At 42.9% G+C, this 22,748-nt stretch overlaps 1 protein-coding gene across 6 annotated transcripts in view; it reads right to left on the bottom strand.

Annotated features, from left to right (window-relative positions):
* The window catches only part of AP1S2 (adaptor related protein complex 1 subunit sigma 2), a 31,018-nt gene extending 12,373 nt beyond the window's left edge, over positions 1 to 18,645 (bottom strand). For 3 of the 6 annotated variants that reach the window (XM_056131201.1, XM_056131202.1, XM_056131205.1), the window contains exons 1-4: positions 18,503 to 18,645; positions 16,153 to 16,331; positions 7,892 to 8,000; positions 6,892 to 7,029 (exon numbers count right to left, since the gene is read on the bottom strand). In XM_056131201.1, the coding sequence (XP_055987176.1) occupies positions 6,892 to 7,029; positions 7,892 to 8,000; positions 16,153 to 16,331 (426 nt within the window). In that variant the 5' untranslated portion in view covers positions 18,503 to 18,645. Of the gene's footprint in view, positions 1 to 1,122; positions 1,171 to 2,305; positions 2,401 to 6,891; positions 7,030 to 7,891; positions 8,001 to 16,152; positions 16,332 to 18,502 lie in introns of those variants that run through there. The other 3 variants (XR_008794857.1, XM_056131206.1, XM_056131204.1) reach the window with 2 other exon arrangements.
* Between the last annotated feature and the right edge of the window lie 4,103 nt (positions 18,646 to 22,748).

Raw genomic sequence — 22,748 nt, 5'->3', positions numbered from 1 at the left:
GAGGAATCGAACTCGGGTCGGCCATGTTGGCTGCGTGCAAGGCAAACGCCCTACCGCTGTGCTATCGCTCCAGCCCTGAAAAGATGTAGCAGTCTGTGGGTGTAAAATGAAGTGAAGGGATCTCTAGCACCACACTGCCGGCCATTTCGACCAGATCCTTTGTTCTGGGAGAGCTGTCCTGGGCACCACAAAACGTTTACCAGCATCTGATCTTTACCTACTAAATGCCAGGTACACCCTAGAGTCAGTTGGAACGATAAACAAAAACTTATCTAGTCAATGCCCAAAGGCCTGGAAGGAAGGAGAACTACCATCAGCACCCCAAATGAGAATCAAGATTAACTGAGTTAACCTATTTTTTTCTCTGGTTGCTGGCTAAGATTAATGTTCCAGTGTGCTCTTCTGTGTTTGCCAATTTTTCTATAGTGGTAAATTTGTTTTTAAAAAGGCAACAGTAGAAACGAAGGAACATAAAATGAATTGTCAGTAGGGGTAAAAAAGGGACTCACACCATGATAATTTTCAGAAAGTACTTTTTAAAGAAAAAACAATCACCAACACCTAGGAGTGCGCTTTTGCAGCTCATGCAGCCAATTTAGTGGAGAAGCATCAGCACTGAAAAGAATAGAAAAATGGAGACTACAAAAAAGATACAGATATTATTTAACAATTTTTCTTCTTCTGTTTGGTGTCATTATTTGATATCATGTGTATTTATTTTTCTACTTCAATACTTTAAAAAAATCAGTTTATAGTTAGTGAATATTTAAAATTCTCAATTTTTCATTTTAAATGGCCCAGACTTCTAAGAGCTCAAAATAAGCTAAAATGAAAAAGCAAGAGAAGGAAATACTCTGAATTCTGAAAAGCAGGCAAAACGAGCTTAAAACAGATATAGCCAAATGACTACAAAATGAAAAAGCACTTAGCAAGGACATTCGGCAAACTGTTTATTAAACAAAATGAAAAGCATATTTGTACTGTATAAGCCTTATGTATTTTCTGTATCTACCCTTGTGTATTGAGGAATCAAATTATATAGTGATATCCCACAAGCTGTTTTGCTCTGCGTTAGGAGCTAAAGTCAATCAGATCTTATATCTTATGTAGCTTATATCTTACATTTCAGGGATCAGTGTAACCAAACTTCAGTTATCCGATCAAGTTTACCTATAAAGATTTTAAAAATATTGGCATGAAAAGAAACTACAGCACTAACTAGAAAGGAAAAAAGTTTAGGCTTAAAGTTTTGAATTTAAACAGTGGTAATTACAGAGGAATTTATAATTTGGAGTTTATCATATTAAAGCAAATACTAAGAATTATATCAAAATACTTTTGTTGTTAAATGATACTGCATATTTTATAAGCATGTTTAAAAATAATGTAAGACCCAATTTTAAATAGCATGTCTAAATATTCTTCATTACAGCAAGAGTTTAATTTAGATCTCAAAACTTCATGTTAAAAAGCTATTACTAAATATTCTAAAGTAGGGGCCGGAGTGATAGTACAGTGGGTAGGGCATTTGCCTGGCAAGCGACCAACCAGGATTCCATCCACGGTACCTCATATGGTTTCCCGAGCCCACCAGGAGTGATCCCGGAGTGCAGAGACAGGTATAAGCCCTGAACCACTGCTGGGTGTGCCCCCCCAACCAAATAAATAAATATTCCAAAATATGTATTAAAATAATTGTAAATCACAAAAGGTTCATTTTTAAAAGACATTACTGTTACTCCTAAAATTCTTACCTTGCCATTTTTATGAAGTCCAACAGATCTACTAATTACTTCCAGAGAGATGTTGCAAAATACTAAGATATATATCATGCAGCCCCAGCACTAAAAGAAATCAATTTTAGCAGCACTAATTCTCCATAGAGCACCACTTTCTTGACAAGACAGATTAACAACTGTAAATCCAGTAAAACTATTCATACAGTGGATCGTCTGGAAGTAGAAGCAAATTCATGAGTGTAATGCTTGCTTTTGGTATCTCACTCATCTTTCATTTCTTCAATTACTCTAGTGAGAAACAATACCAACAGCAAACAAAGCTCAAAAGGAAAAGCCCACAAATTTCAAAACGATGCTGTTAGTATAAAAAGGAAAGGCTGACACATCTCAAAGCGCTGGGCGGCACCGTCATGCAGTCACCGCTGAGGGTTAAAGCCCAATGCCCAGGATTGAAGGATTTGATCTTCACGGATCAAGCAAGGAGTTGAAATCATCCCACGTGCAACAGTCTTCGCATAGCACTCCATTTTATCCATGCCACAAAAAATGGTAAATTTAGTAGTTACCAATAAATAAGTTGGGGGTGAAACGAACTAAAGCCTTAGACTGTGCTTTATCATAAGAAATCCTCAGACAAACCTCCCCATTCTTCATTCTGGCTCTAAAAAATTAAGGAGCAGAGAAAAACTGGTAAGTGCCTGTCTTTACAAAAAAAAACACCACATATTCCCTCTGTCGGTACATATGTATGTTACAAAATAAATCCAACACTCTCTCCCCACAAAAGAATCTAGTTTAGAACAGGGATTTAATTGGCGATGGTGGGAAATGTTTCAAGTATTGCAATGAATGTCAATTTAGAAATTTCAGGATGCTGCACTTTAATAATTAAAGAATCAAATTAAATACCAGTGGCATGTTAAGAAAACATTTTAAATTTCAACAGCCAAACACTAAAAATTAGGTAATGGACTAATTTTCTGTGCTTTACCCCCAAATTTAATTATGTACTAATACAACCAAATACTAAAAAGAATAAAAACCATTCAGTCTAGAAATGTCAAAACCGAACCTTTGTTTACTATGTGATTAAGTAAAAAGCATCTTTATTGTTTAATTGTATCTGATATTATATCTATACCTGATATTTTATTCAAATTTTATTATATCTGATATTTTATTCAAATACATCTTTTTCTCATTACTATGATACGCTAATAGAAAGTCTACTTTATCCACTATATGGCCTACCTAAACTGTACACATTGTTGATACAAATTAGGTACAAGGGAAATTTTATAGAAAACTATCTGAAAAAATAAACATCCTTATGGATAGGAATGTATTTTTCACAGAATTTAAAAGGCCTAAGATCAACCGGAATTTTCATTATAAAGTCATCTTAGGGGTTGAGCTTCAAAGACGTGACACCAAATAGGAAACTCAAATACATATAAAACTAGATGAAAAACAATTAGGGCTTCTACAAATTTAGAGCTGCGTTTAGATAACTTTAGAAGCAACACCATTTACTATATTCTTTTCTATTGTAGGGAGAAATATAGGAATTGGATATCCAGAACAGAATGTTGAAAACATAGACACCGTGACAATCCATCAGTGGGGAGAAGAGAGCAGAGTGGTCCAGACACCACACAGCTCTAGAGTCTAGCAGATGTGGCTTTGGGATCTGGGCCGTGCCAGCTGCTAACTAGGTGGTTTCAAAGCAGCCATGAGAAACTCTGGAGCATCTGTTAGAATTAAGGCTCTGCTGACCCCTCCTCGGGGTCCTGAGGATTGGCACAGGCTGACCCACTCCTAAGCACTCAGGAAGCAGTCGCTATTATCATTTCTTTTCTGTTGTCACGGTGTTCAGACACGTGTTTTTTTAGAGGTTGGTGGAATGATTTTTTTCTCATTTTGCATTCTATTTTATAAACCTCATATTCAAATACCATTGCAGAAATGTAAACATGCTAGGCCAGAGAGATAGTTACAGCGGGTAAGAGGATTGCCTTCATGCATCTGACCCAGGTTCGATCCCTAACATCCCAGATGGTCCCTGAGCCTGCTGGGAGTGATCTCTGAGAGCAGAGCCAGGAGTAAGCCCTGAACATTGCCAGATGTGACCCCCAAACTAAAACCAACCAAACAAAAGGAATTGTAAACATGTACCGTGCATTATCTTAGAAACAAATCTATTTTAGGATGCATAAAGCATTTTGTCATGCTTGGATTTCTTCTGACAGTATGTTGACGAATAATCTGCATAGCAGGTTCGGCTGTTAAGCTGAATTGTCTACCTTGAAGATTTACTGCCCTATATAGATTTCTAAGGTTGGTGCAGAAAGCCTTTAACCTGCTGTTTAGTATTATTTGTATAAAACCCAGAATGGACCACTTCTGCCTCCTATAGAATTGAAAGGTTAAGAAAAAAATGTTTTGGGGCTGGAGTGATAGCACAGTGGGTAGGGCGTTTGCCTTGAACGTGGCCGACCCGGGTTCAATTTCCAGCATCCCATATGGTCCCCTGAGCATTGCCAGGGGTAATTCCTGAGTGCAGAGCCAGGAGTAACCCCTGAGCATCGCTGGGTGTGACCCAAAAATAAGAAAAATGTTTTTTCAAGCTATTGAATAAAAAATGTTTTAATGGGGGCCAGAGTGATACCCGTCATACATTCTGGTCCCCCAAACACCACCAGGAGTGATTCCTGAGTGCAAAGCCAGGAGTAACCCCTGAGCATCTCCAGGTATGGAACCCAAACAGAGTGAAACAAAAAGTGTTAATCTACTACTCACTTTGGTTTACATACAAAACAATGTAAAGAATCAAACAAGAAATAGGACCAAAGATTTTTTTCTAGAGACAGATAATTGTAAATACAATAGTCAACATTTTTGAACTAGAGTGAAATAGTGTAAGGAGAATTTTATTTATGTGGGACCAATGAGATCCTATACTTTCCCCTCAATCTTATTTTTCCCAATTAAAGCTATAAAAATATCAGTATCAAGGAGATGTTGGGCCAGAGAGATAGTACAAGGGTAAGGCACTTGCCTTGCACACAGTGGACCTGGGTTCCATCCCGGTGCCCATCTGCTACCCTGAGCCCTCCACCATGAGTGATCCTTGAGTGGAGAGCCAGGAATAAGCCCTGGGCATTGCTAGATGTAGCCAAAAACCAAAATAAATGAATATGTTACTTCCTAATAAGATACTTCAAAAGGGGAATTACACACTGCAAAATAAATATGGGCCTCTAATCGCTTTTTAAATCTGAATACATTATATACTCAATGTATGCTTTAAGAAAAATTTAGTGTATCCTTATTATAAAATCTGTAGCAATTTCCAAGTAGAATTGAAAAAGCAGTCTGGGCATAAGATGTTAGTGCCATAAATATTACCTTCCAGAAAAAAATACATTAGAAGCAGAACCTAATAACTTGAGAGTCATTTTAAAGCAAACGTAATGCACTAGAAAATGAGGGGGGACTGGGAAGAAATATTAGGATCTGGAAGGACACAGCAGAGTTCCATAGTGTGACTGTCATCAAGGGGAGGGACAAGTAGGACAAAAACTTAATTCCTGATCCCAGTTATGCTCCAATTTCTAGAACAGTCGGATCAATGAACAGCAAAAGTGCTTTTAAAACCAATTTTACAACAAAAGAATGAGCTTGAAGCCAGCACACACGATGTGAAGAAACGTGAGTAAAAAATAATTCACAATGACGTTTGCAATCATTTAATAATCGTGGCAAACTGCACAAATGGAAAAGGTGTTGTGCTCATTTCACTGCTGAACAGCAGACACTATTAGGGCTGCCTGTCGAGGAAGTTAAGTACTTGACTTCGGCGGGCACCTCTATCCCTATTTTGACAACGCGAGACCATGACACACCAAATACACTGCCTCCAATTTAATATGGGGAGATTTCAGATGATGGCATCCCAACTGGAGCAGTCCCCGCAATGAGCCATAGAGTGCACGATGCAGAGGAAGCACTTAGAGTAGCTCCCATCCCGATAGAGGCCGAGATGGAGGCCAATGGAAAAAGGATAGTTCCTTTTCTTCCCTTCATATTTCCATTAAAGCAGAAATGCTCAAATACTGACTTTAAAGTCTTCTTTAATAATAAAAGATAATTACCATAAAACACATTTTTATACTTCTTAGTCCCCTTTTGTCATGCTATAAATATTCTATTTGATTAAAAATTATACTTATCATTAAAGTTTAACTTGGTGCATAAGTTGTCGATCATTTCTTAGAAAAGGGTGACTTTATGAAATATTAAACTTCACAAATGAAATATATAAAAAATATACAATTAAGCCAAGACAACGGTAGAGATTACTAAGTAAAAGGGTTTGTTACTAGTTCTGGTGACATGGAAGCAAGGTGGAAATACAGTCTGTTGGGGCCGGAGCTATAGTATAGCAGGTAAGGCACTTGCCTTGCATGGGGTCAACCCGGGTTCAATCCCTGGCATCCCATAGAGTCCCTGAGCACCACCAGGAGTAATTCCTGAGTGCAGAACCAGGAGGAACCCCTGAGATGTGGCTGCAAAGCCTTGAAAAAATGTAGTCTGTTGATAGAACTTGGTTTGTTACTTAGGAGTGAAAAAAAGTACGAGTATGTTTATAATTAGTTTTGCTAACACAAAACTAGAGGGTTCTACAAAAATTAATGTAACACTCATTTGCTTGGCTGCATATAGTGGATATGAAGTGATGTGAAGCAATCTGGAATGAAAATGAAAATATGGAATGAAAATGAAAATCTCACAGTCAACTTCTGATTCGCCACACTGAGAAAAAGCGATTATTCCAAATGACTCTTACTTTTGAAGGATCATTCCCCTTCTTACAGTCTGTCACCTTAAGGCTTAGACTTGAGTGTTTGGAGTCCTAAAATGGGCATCAATGAGGGTCTTAGAGACAGACCACTTCCAATGTGAACCCAACGACCACAAGAGTGGGCATGACCAACACATCTTCCAGTCAATGAGCTGCAAACAGGCATTATGTGACAAGCACGCTTCAGAGTCATCTGTAAAACTGAGAACTAGGGAAGACAACTGGGACCTCTCTACCAAGAACAAAAATATGCTGGTGTCCGTCCAAGAGGACGCTTAGGTCACTTACCTCCTGCAGTAAATCCGCCTGCTCAATTGCTTTCAGCACATTTTTCTTGGATGTTTCCTGAACTTCTCCTCCCAAGAGAAACTCATCCAAAATAAAGTAAGCCTTCTCAAAATTAAAGATGATGTCGAGCTCACACACCTGAAAAGCAAAACGCACATAAAACACAGTATATATGTAATTCACATCACGATCATGACGATCACGACCATCCTGTTGTTCATCGATTGCCTCGAGCAGGCCCCAGTAACGTCTCCTTTGTCCTAGCCCTGAGATCAAAGCTCATTCAGGGTTAGGAGAATGAGACCCATCATTGTTACTGGTATATGGCATATTGGGTACGCCACGGGGAGTTTGCCAGACTCTGCCGTGTGGGCAGGTTACATTCAGTAGCCTGCCAGGTTGTCCAAAGTAAGAATGAGATAATTCACATGCAGATATTAATACAGATTTAAAATGGAAGCAAAAGACACATAACCTATCAGGCAGAGAGAAAGTTCTGACTCAAGCGAATCAATCTTAATTCTTTCTAAAAATAAATACCTTGCTAAATAAGCATCATCGATTTAGTCAGCTTAATTTTCAAACCTCAAAATCTTGAAAACATAATGCCCGCATGTTAAGACTTGACTGTGCAAGCTCCCAACAGAGCAACTTAATTCTCTGCTCATGAAAAGAGATCTTTGAAAAACACACATCTTCTGGGTAATGTGATTATAGCTGCTAACCCACCCTAAATTCTCCACCAAATAGTTCCAGAATATTAATGCTCCTACTTGTACTCCGTTCCTATTCTACTATTTTAAATCTCATACTCAGCACCATCATTAAATGAGGTCAAGAATTCTGGCAGGCAACTGACTAGGCACACTGACGAGAAAGTCACTCCCTTCCCTTTCACAGATTATTTTCAAACAATTCTCAAAATGATCCATTAACAAGCATGTAATAGAAAAGATGAAAAGAAACACAATGGCATTCCAATTCCTAAAACACTACTCACGCTGCCAAAATATTTGTCGAGCAACTCCACGTAACGGTGAATTATTTCCAGGGTGATCAGTTCGTTGTCCTGATCCTCAATCGCACAGCAAAAATACAGGCTAGCATATCTGAAACAAAAACAAACGTGGGAAAACTTCATAATAATATGTTCTAAACACATTCTCATACCCTGTTGTCAAAGACCGCATTCCTTTTAGAATTCATTTCTTTGTTTACAGATTCTTTGAATCCTGGAGCAGGGGTTGGGAACCATCACACTGTCACATTGATCCAATACAGGCCGCCGGCCAGAGGCAGCAGGGAGGAACATCTGTGTCTGTCATGGGTCAGGGCCAGACCACAGGATTTTCAGGCCCCCATGCTGGATGTTCCCCTCCCGTCCGCTAAACAGGTATGGAAAAGAAATTTTGAAAAAGACAGGCAAACCAGGAAGAAAAGTTAATCACCTGATCTAAAAAGAGTACCTTTCTTTTCTTCCCTGAGGCTCTTCTTCCTTTTCTTCCGTCTCAGAATAATCTGAAATAGTGGTCACCATCATTTATTTTTGGGGGGGTCACACCCAGCGATGCACAGGGGATACTCCTGTCTCTGCACTTAGCAATGACTCCTGGTGGTGCTCGGGGGACCATATGGGATGCTGGGGATTGAACCCGGGACGGCCACGTGCAAGGTGAACGCCCTTCCCACTGTGCTATCGCTCCAGCTCACAGTTACCATCTTTTTGTACACCTCTGGAAATCACGACCAGTTTGAGCCGTCGTCTGCAGACTGACCGTGACCAGCAGAGCACTGGAATCCTACCTTTTTAATCCTGCGAACTGGCATAGTGCAAGGAATGGCAGCTGAAAACCATTGTTCTTGAACAGAAGTGACCCACGGGTACAGAGAGATACTGTCACTCAAACGGGAGAGCACATGGTTAATAGGGGTGATACCCTGAATTTGATTCCTGGCACTGCTCGGTCCTCTGAGCGCAGTCACACACAGCCCTGCTAGCCCTGATCGTTGCTGGGTATGGCAACTGTTAAGGAAAGAAAAATGGAACCTAGAGTAACCTATGTTGTTTGACACTTACAAAATGCACTGTGATTAATTCTGATTTCAACAGGGGAAAAAAACGAGCTCTCCCATTGAAACACTTACTGAGGATACTATTAACACAGTCAATATGCTAAAAAGTTTTGGGTATAATACACACAGAGAGAAGAACATAGTTGAAATGTGTTTGACTCAAGGATTTGACATGAAGAGACCCATAGACTCGCACCCAGGTGAAGAAAAAAAATACTGAAGTTTGGTGGTAGATCCCATGTTCTGCAGGTATGAGGACCGGTGGGTTCAACCCCCTTGCACCTAAAAAAATTTAAATATGGGCCAGAGCAAGAGCACAGGAGGTACGAGAGAATGACTGACTCACACAGGTCGGGCCCAGGTTCCATCCCAAGTACCACATAAGGTCCCTGAGCCTCGCCAGGAGCCTCAACTAAAAAACACAGGATGTGGTCCCCAAGCCAAAAGAAATAAACACAAAAGAAAAAGTGAAAAAGAGAAAATAAAAAGCCTATTAATTCTTGGAGTCCCTCTCCTAGCTTCTCCAGGTCACCGGCCCCAACCCCCACCCATAACTGTTATCTTTACTTCTAAGAGCAATGAATTCCCAAAAACTAGTTACAGGATTTTGGATAAAAACTGGCAATAGATGTAACTGTGGAAGTTTCTTTTTTCTTTTTGGGTCATCCCCGCTGATGCTCAGGAATTGAGCTCTGCACATAGGAATTACTTCTGGCGGTGCTTGGGGGACCATATGGGATGCTGGGAATCGAACCTGGGTCGGCCACGTGCAAGGCAAACACCCTCCCTGCTGTGCTATAGCTCCAGCCCCAACTGTGGAAGTTTTAAAAAGGAACAGGATAAAACTCAGACTTGTCCTCAAATTTCTCAAGTTCTTTCCTGTTGAATTAAACTTTAAGTTACTTAGCCTTGATCAAGAAATAAGGCTGGAAAACACGTTCGGTTCCAAATTAGGGTTCTAGCACACAGGATTGTTACACTTGATGCAAGAAGTCAGAAGCTATTAACATGCATCCATGAGGCCTGGCAAAAGCTGACTACATCCTTTGAGGAGGATTAGAAGTGTATTTTAAATGGTTTTTAAGTATAGTTCGTGCTTTCACAGAAGCAAAATAGGCTGGGATATAGCTCAGCAGTAGTGCTCATGACACACGTGTACGGGTCCTGGGTTTCTGGCACCAAAAAAGAAGAAAACATTGAGATCTGAGATCTAAATAAGTCTCAATTGAAATCATGATTTTAATTTAGGAGCATCTTAAATGATTTTTTAGAAACCACCATGGGAAATGACTGTTTATCACATTAATGTAGAATAATATACAGATGCACAATTCTAGTTTGGGGATCAGAGGAAGGAAAGAGGGAGGGAGTGAAGGGAGGGAGAGAGGTGGAAAGGCGTGAGGCTCAAGGGTTAGACTAAGTAGTACCAGGACAAGAAGAACCTGATCTTCTGACCTTATCTCCAGGCCTTTATCACTCTCGGCATATCACTCTCCGCCGTACACTCGGCATAATTTTCTGCCCCTTCTACCATCATCCCTACCTCAGTCAGCCACTGGAAATAGTGGCCTTCTGTGCTCTTATCGAGGAGGCATTCTGAAGCGTTCGTTTATTACCACAAAGCCTCCGAGCTTAGCTGAATACTGCCTCTTTCTTATCACTACCCTGGTTTTTGCTTATTTATCTAAAAGGCCCATTTGTCTAAAGTAGTAGCCCAGTGGCCATTCCAACTTTTCATTATCCATTATTCATGCTCACTAAATAGATGTTAGATTGAAAACTTGATATAAATAAAGTGCTAATGACTGCATTACAAATAATTTACTACTAGCTTGGGCTAAAGTTCCTTTAACTCATTTTGTAGTGTTGGTGGTGCCAGGATCCCACCCAAGGCCTCGCACGTTTGAGGCGTGTTCTCTACCGGGAAGCCACCTCCCTGTTCCCCTTTACACTGATTTGCAAGGTTTCTTCAGCGCTGTTAATTAAATGCTTGCATCATCCTCACTCTTTGTTTTTGTTTCATGGCAGTGGTCAGGGGCTAGTCCCAGCTCAGTGCTCAGGGATCATTCTCACTTCTCTTTCATAGCATGTGAACACAAGTCAACAACCTAAATTACTTGAATATTTAACCTAAACATTCTGAGTATCAACTAGCATTTTTTTAAAACCCGCAACACGATCTCAGTATTTGTTTTCATTCAGAAAAGGGAAAGTGCTATTCAGTTATGCTTTCTTTGTTGTAGAAAAACATCTTGTCACCAGGATCATGAGAAGACACCTCTTCCCCAGAATGCTTATGGAAGAAACAGAAGCATAAAACATTCATGGGGTACTCATTCAGGGTGAGGAACTAAATGTTGGCTAAGGCTTTGACATATGTTGCCATTTTAATCCCCACAACAACTCTTCCAGAGAGATATGGTTATTACTTGCATTTATAGGAGACCCAGGCTTAATTGAGTAATCTGTCCAGGAACAGTGATTTGACTCCAGAGACCAAATTTTATATTAAAAACTATAGCTAGGAACTGTACTAAATCAAACATCCTGCAGCTGGCAAAAATTAAAGCACAGTCAAAGCAACATTTTGTGTGTTGTAAAGAGAGAAATACAAACTGTTATGCTGACTTAGCTAAAGATCACCAAGAGAACCTGAAGTATATTCCCTATTTTTAAAAACAGCTTTGAAAAGTTCAAGGAGCTGATTTTGTTCTCTTCACACATATTTGTACTCTAAATCTGAAGTAAAATTAGTAATACACTAGTAAGAAGAAAGGTATGTTAGGTTACTTTTAGCAGAGTGGATTAAGGCTTTAATTGCTGGCAGTCCAAAGATCTGAAAGTGCCTATTCTTATATTCAAAACACATGACTTTTCTGCAGTCAGCTAAATATCAGCTGACCGTGGGTGAATGTAACTAAACTGTTCCCAATGCCCAGGGTATGTCATTAAAAATTCTTTTGTTCAGGAAAATCAATACAGAACTCCTCGATAAATTCTCAAGCTAGTAATTCAGATATGTATCTTTAAAATAATGCTAAGACTTTAATCTGGTGCCTCTTCCTAAAATGCTGCACAAAATAGAAATCTCAGAAAGCATATTGTTCTGTTTTCAAGGGAACTTCAGGAACATTATTTCAGAAATGAAACAGAGGCAATATGACATTTGTGACAGTCACAGAAGTAGCCAATGGCATGAACACATGGAACTCAAGCACCCAGGTTTTTTTTTTTATTTCCCTACCTATATTATCTTATTCCTCTCCCACTCTTCCCTCCAAAACAGGGGAATTTGTATTTATAAAGTACTCAGGATGAAGAATATAAATGATACCACTTGAAGGAAAACAAAGATCATTTGCTAATACGAACAGTGCTAGTTTAGAATTTCTCGGGAGTGAAGCTGTAATTATTTTGCTTTGGAAGTCTTATCTTCCAGCTGGCCTAGAGAAGACAAATTGCCAATATCAATAAAAAATAGTTCTTCTGTGGTACAATAGATGAGGTTTCCGGTCTAAAATGAGGGGAGGCATTAAAAAGCTAATTATAAATTCTAACTTCCATGTGCGTGTGAACTATGTATCAATGAGGCTGTTAATTTTCTCTTCCCCCAACCCCTTTTACTGGGTTTTGGGCCAACCCAGCAATGCTTAGGGGCTACTCCTGGCTCTGCACTCGGAAATCACTCCTGGCAGAGCTCGGGGCATGATATGGGATGCCGGGGGTCGACAATGCCCTACCCGCTATGCTCTCGCTCTAGTCCCAGAAGCTGTTATTTTTCTAAGTCCACCTTTTATTTATTGGAACCTGATGGCAGTATCAAAGCCAGGCAGATTAGCCTTTCACTGTCTTTAAAGGGAAAGCAGTGGTCCAAATGGCTCGGCTGAATGCTGTTTGCAGGAAGCCAACCAGCGTCCGCTCCTTCAGGGATCTTGATTCCCTTGCTAGTATTAGCTTCCTCCACACGGGGGAGTCCTTCTCCTATCTAGAAATCACTCTCACGCTTTTTTAAAAACTCCTCCGTCCTCTGTCCCTATGTCTATGGGTGGTTACCACTGCTTCAGCTCTTCATAAAAAAGCTCCCCCAAATAGTCTACGCTTGTTCTTTAAATGTCTCTACCTTTTTACACTTAACCCCATTTCTTCACAAGAAGCCAATGAAAATGCTCCAACAAAGGATATTTTACAAAATGCTGTTTGGTATATTTGAATCTAATCTGTCACTGTCACTGTCCTCCCGTTGTTCAGCGATTTGCTCGAGTGGGCCCAGTAACGTCTCCACTATGAGACTTTGTTGTTACTGTGTTTGGCATATCGGATACGTCACGGGGAGCTTGCCAGGCTTCGCCAAATCTAATCAAAGCTTTCTTGACTTTAACTGAATTTTACGTGACATGTGGCACTGGAAATTTTGTGTGTGTGTGTGTGATTCCAGGGATCAACCCAGATCTCTTGGATAGGAGGCGTATGTTTTACCTTTGAGCCCCATCAGGAGCGCTGGTCTTCTCCAGGCGAGGGGGGCAGGTAGAAAAACCATACCTGCAGTGCTTAGGGTACCAGGTGGTGGGAGGAAACGTGGGGCTCCCACATGCAAAGCATCCCCTGCAACCCTTTGAGCTCTCTCCCTGCACCCCAAATATTATTCTGAAGCCTCGCCTTCCCTGAGGATCCTCACTATGTTCTCCTGGCTTCCCCTTTACCGGCTGCTTGAATGTCTCTGAGCTGACGCTCTGCCTCTTTCCCTGACTTCCCTCCAAAACTAGGCCCCTCCAAGTCAACTTTCTTACTAGCCATGAGTTGAACTTGAAGTGCTGAATCATCTCACTGCAGACCCTCCCCACTTCAAAGACTTATCAGGCTTTCTAGAACTTACCAGGGTCAAGGCTGTCTTTCCCCTGCGTCTGCTGAGCACCCAGCAGCTGTCAGCTTCCAGGACGTCAGCATGAAGTAGTCTTGACCATTCCTCCCTCCCACCTCCATTTCCCAATGACAATCTTCCTTTCTTTATTTTTGGTTTGGGGGCCACACCTCACGATGCTCAGCTCCTGGCGGTGCTTGAGGGACCATATTGGATGCCAAGTATTGAGCCTGGGTCGGCTTGAGTGCAAGGCAAGTGCCCTACCTACTGTACTATATCTCTCCAGCCTCACAACTGACAATCTGTTAAGAAATGTTAATTATCTTTTTTCCATCCCTAAGATTTGAGTTCTAAACTCCTGTGTCAGTTACTAACTAGCAGAGGACCATAAACTAGGCACTTGTCCCAAATTCTCATTTTTTACACAAATTTGATGTTTCAATAGCAATGGTTTTCAAACTTGGCTTTAGGATACCACTCCTGATCTCATAGGAACAGCTCCATTTGAATTTCTATCCTTGGCACAAAACGCTTTTAAAGTCACTTGAGGGGCCAAAGAGATTGATCAGAATGAGCACATGTTTTGCATGCAGGATACCTAGGTTAAAGACCCCGGTTCTACCTGGTCCACTGAGCACTGCCAGGAGTGACTTCCAGCATAAAGCTGGGAGTAGCCTAAGAGCACCTCCTGGCATGGTGCCCAAACAAACAAAAATCATTTGACTACATTATTCTGAGACAGTTCCCAGCTCTAAAATGCTATGACAGGGGCCAGAGAGAGTACAGGGAGTAAGGTGCTGGCTTTTGTATGCTGCCAATCCCCGATCTAATTCCTCAGTAGCACATTTGGTAAGCTGCATGCACACTGCCAGGAATCACTGTTGAGAGCATAGAGCCAGTAGCAGTAAGCACCAACAGGTGTGGACCCCCCGCCCCAAAAAAGAACGATTTTTCTCAACAAGTAACACTGAATACAAAATAATCCAAAGACGATCCCACCGTGAAGAGATTACTTAAGACTACTTAAGTAATCTCCATTACTTCCTATTATGTAGCGCCCTTCCCCCAAAAATTATTGGCATGAAACAAAGGAAAATGAGACAAAATTCAGACTCCTCTTCAATCCTGGAAGCCCAAAAAATTAGTTCCATGCAGATAATAAAGAAATTTTTACTTGCAGAAATGCTCTTAAATTCAGAAGTTCTATATAAGGGAACAGAAATAGAGAACAATAAGGATATTTCTTCAAAAAGATTAAAGCAATCTTGTGAAATTTAAGAAACTGAGCCTCAGCTACTAATAAAGATGTATAGAATTGTTTAAGAACCTTAGTGTAGGGCTGGAGCAATAGCACAGCGGGCAGGGCGTTTGCCTTGCACGCAGCCGACCAGGGTTCAATTCCCAGCATCCCATATGGTCCCCTGAGCACCGCCAGGGGTAATTCCTGAGTTGCAGAGCTGCCAGGAATGACCCCTGTGCATCGCTGGGTGTGACCCAAAAAGCTAAATAAATAAATAAAAACCTTAGTGTTTGGTCAAGAGGGATGGTACAAGGATAAGGTGCTTGACCCTGCATGCAGTTAACCCGGGTTCAATCCCTGGCACCCGGCAGCCAGAACCTTGCCAGGAGTGATCTCTGAGTGCAAAGCCAGGAGTAAGCTCTGAGCACTTGCCAGAGGGTGCGCCCCCACCTCCACAAAAGCTCAGTGTACAAGCCAATCTGAGTCATTTTGCAACATCAAAAATTGTAATATGTATTCTTGGGGAAATTATCAGATCTGTTCTCACCTCCACCACAGCAACGCTGTGGACTTCAAATTAATAAACAGTATGAAGAATAAATCCTGTAGATAGAGTTTTTAACATATGACTAATATGGTCCATGTATCCGAGGTGTTGATTAATAAGATTTTAAAGTCAGATAAAAGGCATGCTAGATGCTATTCAGTTTAGATGTGAGGGTGGGGAAAAAGAGGCACAAAGCATATTTCAATTCAGTCAACAAGTCACACATTGGAAATACCAATCCTATTTTCCATGGTAAAGACATGAATTTATTGTATTTTCCTAAACAGATGATTAAGCATGGGAAATCATTTTTGCCTTAATTATGCAAATAATTTTTTTAAAAAAATCCCTAGATTTTGATCATCGAGTCTGGGTAACCAAGAAAATCATCAGTCATTTTTTAAAATATAAAGGTTTACTTTAAACCTATACATCTAAATCTTTATTGCGATTTATAAATGTCATCTCTCAAGAGGGCAATTTCTATATTATAAATAAGCTAACATTTGATTCTGCATTTCACCTTTCTGATAAAAATAATACCTTTTGTAAACAATCTTCAGATCACGCCATTCAAGAAAGCTGCACATTTTAGGTTTCCGGGCTAAAACGGTCTGAACAAGTTCTCTTGTAATCTTCTTCTTCTCTTTGTCCGACAGTGGGACATACCATTTTTGCAGGCGAAGCTTCCCCTGACGACTAAAAAGCAACATAAACTGCATCTGTTAAGATAAACAGAACCAAGATTACATGCAATATTTTGATTCAGTAAAGTTACGATTAAGATGACATGTTTCATAGAGAGGCTCTGGGGACCAGGTGTTTAACAAAACCGATTAGCAGTCATCAATATTTCTGTATGCCAATTAAAACAGCAGGAAATTCCTGTAGAAAGATCTTTCCCTTTGATGCAAATCTCCCCACTCCCACCCTATTCACAGTAAGTTTAGAGAAGTGTGAGTGAAAAAACAAACAAGTAAAACAGGTAAATCTGGAGGATAAAAGAAAGATAATTCTTGAGATTAAGAAACTGTTGTCTACCTGTGCTACACTCCTCTGTACCCAAAGACAATTGTTGACATCGACTGGCTTAGGTACATTTGAAAATAGCAGATTTGCCATCTTTTAATCTGAGGCTGTCTTAGTTCCTAGGTAAATTACTTGTTGACAGACTGCCATCATTTTGAATGGTGTCTTCAGGTAATGCTTATAAATTTTTAGCAAAAGACCTGAAATTACCACCCCATCCCCTCAAATGCACATTTTTTCAGAATAAAGTCTGATTGGAAGATCTCTTCTGAAAAATTGCAACAGAAATATGCACATAAAGAAGGGAGTGAGTGATAATATCATGAAAAAATATAAACCTTTAAAGCCAAAATAAGTTACATCCAGAGATATTACAATAAATATTTCATTTAAAACAACAAAAGAGCAACCACAGATGGAATGGATGTTGATTTCTAACGCACTGCATACTTAAACTATTTTGTATATTTATTTGAAATCTGGAAGTCTGTTGTTGGCATGTTTAGGCAAACCTTGTACTTCAACTGGTCTTCCCAACTGCAGACAGATAAGCATTGTTTCTACAAAGATAATTTGAAGGTAGAATTCAAACAGCCTTTCCCCCTTTCAACTGTTGTAAATTCCTCTAATAGTGTTATAGCCAGTAAGCCGCCAGTCTGATTCTTAATATTCACCACACCATCTTGGATTTGAACACGGGGTGGGGGTGGGGGGGGGGAATTTCACAAAACCAACCGAGAAGAAAACGAGCCCTAAATTTCGCCGAGAAAAGAAATGACTGTCGCTTTTCGGGAGAGCCCAAGTGGGCATCAACGAGCTACGAGGAAATCTGCGATGCAGCAATTTAACTTTATTCAAGTTGAAAGTGGCTTATTAGAGCACACTTCAAAACGCTTCGCTGGCATAAAATAAACGGAACCAGCCTCCGTGCCATCAAAAGTACCCCCCCCGCCCGGCAAGTCCCGTTGAAATTAACGGCATTCGAAGGGGGCAGCATCAACTAAAAAAAATCCCCAAACACCAAAAAACAACAACAACAACAACGGAAAACCGCCGCTCAACAACCGTTCGCTGCAAATCCGTTAGCAGAGAACTTGGCGAATGGACCCGCATTCCAGACTCTCCAGGATCCCGGTGCCCGGGAGGGGTGCGGGGTGCCAGCGAAAGAACCCGGGGCGCCGGGAGGCATGCAGCGGGGTCCGGGGCGCCCCCCGAGCACACTTTATGGGACGAATCCCCAGATCCACCCCCCTCCCCCGGTCGATCGGTTCACCCTCAATCCCCGCGCCGACGCGGGACGCTTCCCCGGGCGGGCGCCGGGCACCGGGCGTCCTTCTCCCCGCTTCCCACCCGCCGCCACCCTCCTCTCCCCCCGGCTTGGATTTTGCCGCAAATCACAGGGCACCTCGATTCCTCGAGGGTGGCATTCCAGACAATGGCTCGGGGCCCGCGCTCCATCCCAGCGCCCCGGCAGCCGCGCTCCATCCCCGGGCGGCCGGAGGGCGCGGGGCAGACAATGGCATCGGCCGCCGCCGTCACCCCCGCCGGCCCTTTCCCCGCAAAAAATGCCAAGGCAAAACTTAGGGTGCTTCCCCGGCCCACAGGTGCCGCGCCGGGCACGGGTCCCCCCCACCCTACCCCATCCCGGGGCGCCGCGCGGAGTGCAGTGAGGGGCGCGGGCGCGGAGAGAAGTGAGTTACGGGCGCGCTGGAGCATCCCCGGAGGAGCGGCCGGCTGGGGACCGCCGGGGTCGTCGGGGCGCGCACTCGGGGGACCGGGTGGGGGGGGCGCGTCCGCCTCCCGCTCCCACCTCCCGGTCCCCGGCGCTGTCCGCTGCACCCCCCCACCCCACCCCGGGACTTACGGCGGCCGCGGGCCGCGGGAGCGGCGGGGCTTGGCCGGTGGACGAGATGGTGGCACCGGCGGTGGCGACGGGGAAGCCCCTCACGCCGGGCTCGGGAAGGGAAGCCGTGGTGCCGAGTGGCGGGGAGCCGGCTGGCAGAGTGAGAAGCGAGAAGCTGGCAGCGAGGGGAGGGAAGCCGACAGACCCCGCCTTGGGGGCCGGACGGGGGAGGAGCCGGGGCTGCAGCGAGCGCAGGGGCGGGCCCAGCGACGGGCGGGAAGCCGCGGGGGGACGCGGGCATTGGCCTCCGCGCCTGCGCAGGGAACAGCACGAGCCGAGCGCGCCGATTGGCCGCGACTCTACCCGGGGGGTGGGACCCGCCGGCCGGAAGTCTGGCCACGTGACCCGGAAGCGGCTTCGGCCCGGCCGGCGCGCCGGCGCACCCCTGGCCGCTCTTCCTGGACGCACGCTCCCGGGCGCCTGCCCTGGCGGTCTGTTGGAAGGAGGTCAGGGTTCCGCGTTGCCCTTTGTCGACCCGGTTGCTGGGAGGAGGTGGAGGGGGGTTGCGCAGGGAGCCTGGGAGGTCTGGCCCGTGAAGAGCCGAGGTCGGTTCCGGTAGCGCCCCGCAACCCCCGAGAGAGCGAGCCGGGGAGGTGTGATCGCCGCTTTGATAGTGACAGCGGCTGAGCGAGTGCCGCAACTCGCAACTCTAGAGTAAACAGATCGGCTCGGTAGTGCAGCTTGCGAAAGCGTTTGAGGGTTTTTTTTTTTTGCAGTTATCCTGCCACAAAGCTGTCCGGAATCCTGTCCCTTTTCTTCCCCCATCGGCCGGCTACAGACGCAGCCACGTTTTGTCCCCAAGCGGTGCTCTTTCCTGGGCTTAGCCTCGCCCGTCCTTAGCCGCCGACCTGAGTTACTGTCTGGTTCTCTGCCCCAACACCCAAACTGCGCGTCTTCAAGATCCCGATTCCCTTACACGCACCCGGCTCCCCCCCCCCCCCCCCGACTACGGGGTGTCCTGCAGATGACTGGTTCTGCCGGGCATGCCCTTCCTGTCAAATGTCACAGCTCTTACGGAAGCCTCCCCCCACAGACCCTGTAAGCGCAAGTCCCTCTTCCAGCCCACCTGCCCAATTAGCCTTCACTTAGCATCCTTGCATTTTATCCAATTTTGCATTTTACCCCCGTGCACTGATGTGCAACACTAATAAATGTGAGTTGACTGATAAGGACTATAGAGTGATCGCTTTGTGAAAAGCCATAGTGTTGAGCATTGTGCCTGGCACATAATGGATGTTCGCTTTTTTTTTTTTTGAATGAAAGAGTGAACGGATCATCAGTTTGACTCATCTTTTACAGATGAGGAAACGGGAGCCCCACGGGATTAAGTGACCTTGCTTGAACAGCCGCGGGTTTCTTATGTCGAATGCTATACATTACCCCGTCACTGGGTTCTTACAAAGGAAGCTAGAAAATTGCTTTTGTTGAACTGCGCCCTTTTTTTTGCAGAGGTTCCCAAACATAATCGACAGAATTTTTTTAATGGCCCAAAGTGAAAAAGAAATACGAAGTTTTTCATGCCGCTAAATTTAAGCAATCTGAAGGGCTTGTGTTCTTTTGTGTGTGGTAAAACGGATATGAAACTTAGTATTTGTAGACATTTTAAGTGCTCTTGTCAAAATAAAAATGTCTAATACCCCCCTCCGCATAAGCACTACTGTGTGGCTTGGAAAATTGCCTACAAACGAATATGAATAATGTGTACTGTAATATTAAAGTGTTTGACACAAAACTGGCTTTTTGTAGGTCTTTGGCTCCCTACCCAAATTTCTCTCTGCTCCCTTACTAATCATGCCCCAAAGGTCCTTGTTCATGGACCTTACTACACTCAACTGACGCCTTTAGTCTGTTCAAATATACATCCAATACTGTGCAATGAAACTCACCTTCCAAATCCCAATGCTGCTTTTCTCTTTTTCTATACAAAGCATTGATCTTCTCAAGCCTCCCAAGGTAACCACCTTCAAATTTCAACTCATTAATTATGCTCCTGACGCACATCTTTAGTTTATAAAATGAGGACAGGACTGCTGGTGACACACTGGCAGTCACTGATGTTCCTACCCCCCCCCCCCAAAGGTGGCAGTTGGAGGGGGGAAGGAGGGAAAGGAATTATGGGAAAAATAATTAGCAGTTGAAAGCAGCTATTACATAATCTTGGCTGCTTATTAATTTAGCAGAAGGAATGGCTTATTAAATTCTAATAGCAACAGCACAACTGCAAACAACCCAGCAATTAACAGTGCAGGGCCCATTATTTTGTTAATATGTTCTCTTCTTTTGGCAAGTGTATAAGAACAAAATTTATAGAAGCAGATGGTCTTTTTCAGTAGATTATAGATGGTTTATTCCTCAGTCTTAGTATTAAGTGCTAATTGTGCATTCACCATGGAAGACAAAAGAAGCACTGTTGCTGTCTTTGTTAGTAATTAACTGCTTGACTTTGATTTCGCAATTTCCAAATTATGGGCTTTGTTATAGACATGTTTTTTTCTCACCTCGTATCTTCATCTGTCATGTTAATAGGCTATCTTTTTTAATCCGCTACTTGTTTGCTGATGGGTTCTGGTTTCTTTTTTCTTTTAATTCTCCCCTTTTGGAGGGATTCCGATTAGTTGGTATGAAATTTTTATGAAAAACTAAAAATCAGAATTTATATTTCTTTCTTTTCTCTCCCCCAGCTAGTGGTGTGTTGTTTTCCCAGACAGGTCTGGCCTGAATTATAGGGAATGGGTTCTGAAACCCTTACTTTCCTTGGTTCTCATGAACTGGGATTTCCTAAGTGAAAGTTGAAACCAAGTACCTTTCTCCTTGGCTTCCTCCTGATGATTCCCTTCACACATTTCAGGAAACTGTTTCGGCTTTCAGAGTGCTTCATATGCTCAATATGTGTATTCATTCATTTGTCAAGAATCTGGCCCTTACATTGTTTATTTACAACATATGCCAACAGCATGCGTGGTAACACTATAAACTCGTCTAGTTTTGCCATGGTAACGTTTGTGGGGCTGTCCTTGTTGAACAGTGCCCATATTTCCTTGGGTGTCTCCACTGCAATCTTTCTTGTATATTCAAATGTCAGTGGCTAAAGCACTTAGGGAGTATTTAGTAAGCGCCTGTATGTTGTGCTAGTTAATTTGGTGACTTAATGGAAAACGGTTTGGACTGAAAGAAAGGTACTTAAATCTCTAAAATGTTTTTTGTCTCCTAGCTTTCATTTCTGCTAGATGAAACAGAGGAGAGTGATATAAGGTTTCTATTTTCTAACAAAAGTTTGACTTATATAATTTTTTATGAAAACATTGATTTACAAAATTGTTCATAATACATTTGTTTCAAGCATACACACAGTGTTCTAACACCAATCCCACTACCAGTGTCCCCTTTCCTCCACCAGTGTCCCCAGGTTTCCTGCTACCCCCCCGAACACCCCACCAACCTTTGACAGGCATATAACAAATATAATCTATTTAAAATTTTCAAAAGAGGTATTCTTGTAAAGTGTGTGATGCCTATATGCTTTCGCCTCTTCTCCCCCACCTCAAAACATTAAATGAAAACAGGAGGGATATTTAAAGCAAATATCATAGGAACAGTAAGGGGGGGGGACACTACCCTGAGTGAGAGTGTCAGCAAGGTTGTCAGGGAACAGTCCCCAACAGTGAGCTGCAGAGAAAAGTAGACCATATATGCCTTCTCGAAGCTTGTTCTGTAGCTTTGAATGATGAAAGTTACACTTTCTAATGTAAGATTAGAGTTGTGATTCTCTACCTGGGCAAATTTGAACTCTCCAAGGGACATTTGGTGGTGTTTGGAGACACTTTGCTGGTCACAGTGGAGAAAGATGATAAGGATACTATAGCAATGTCCAGAAGAGCTTCCACCACCAATTCTGGGGGAATTATCCAGCCCCCAGAGCCCACACTGACAAACCTGCCCGTCACTGAAAAGGTTAACCAGCAGCAATGAAAATTTTTTTTTTTGCTTTTTGGGTTACACCTGGCGGTACACAGGGGTTATTCCTGGCTCTGCACTCAGGAATTACTCCTGGCGGTGCTCAGGGGACCATATGGGATGCTGGGACTTGAACTGGGGTTGACCACGTGCAAGGCAAATGCCCTACCCTCTGTGCTATCGCTCCAGCCCCATTTTTTGAGGCATTTCAAGATGTGGACTGTGCACTCTCTATACAAGGGTCTTCCCCTCT

The sequence above is a fragment of the Sorex fumeus genome, unplaced genomic scaffold (genome assembly GCF_029834395.1).
Source record: "Sorex fumeus unplaced genomic scaffold, SorFum_2.1 ptg000086l, whole genome shotgun sequence".
Lineage (NCBI taxonomy): Eukaryota > Metazoa > Chordata > Mammalia > Eulipotyphla > Soricidae > Sorex > Sorex fumeus.
Note: the sequence above shows the minus strand (reverse complement) of the source record. Positions and strands in the feature narration are given on the sequence as shown.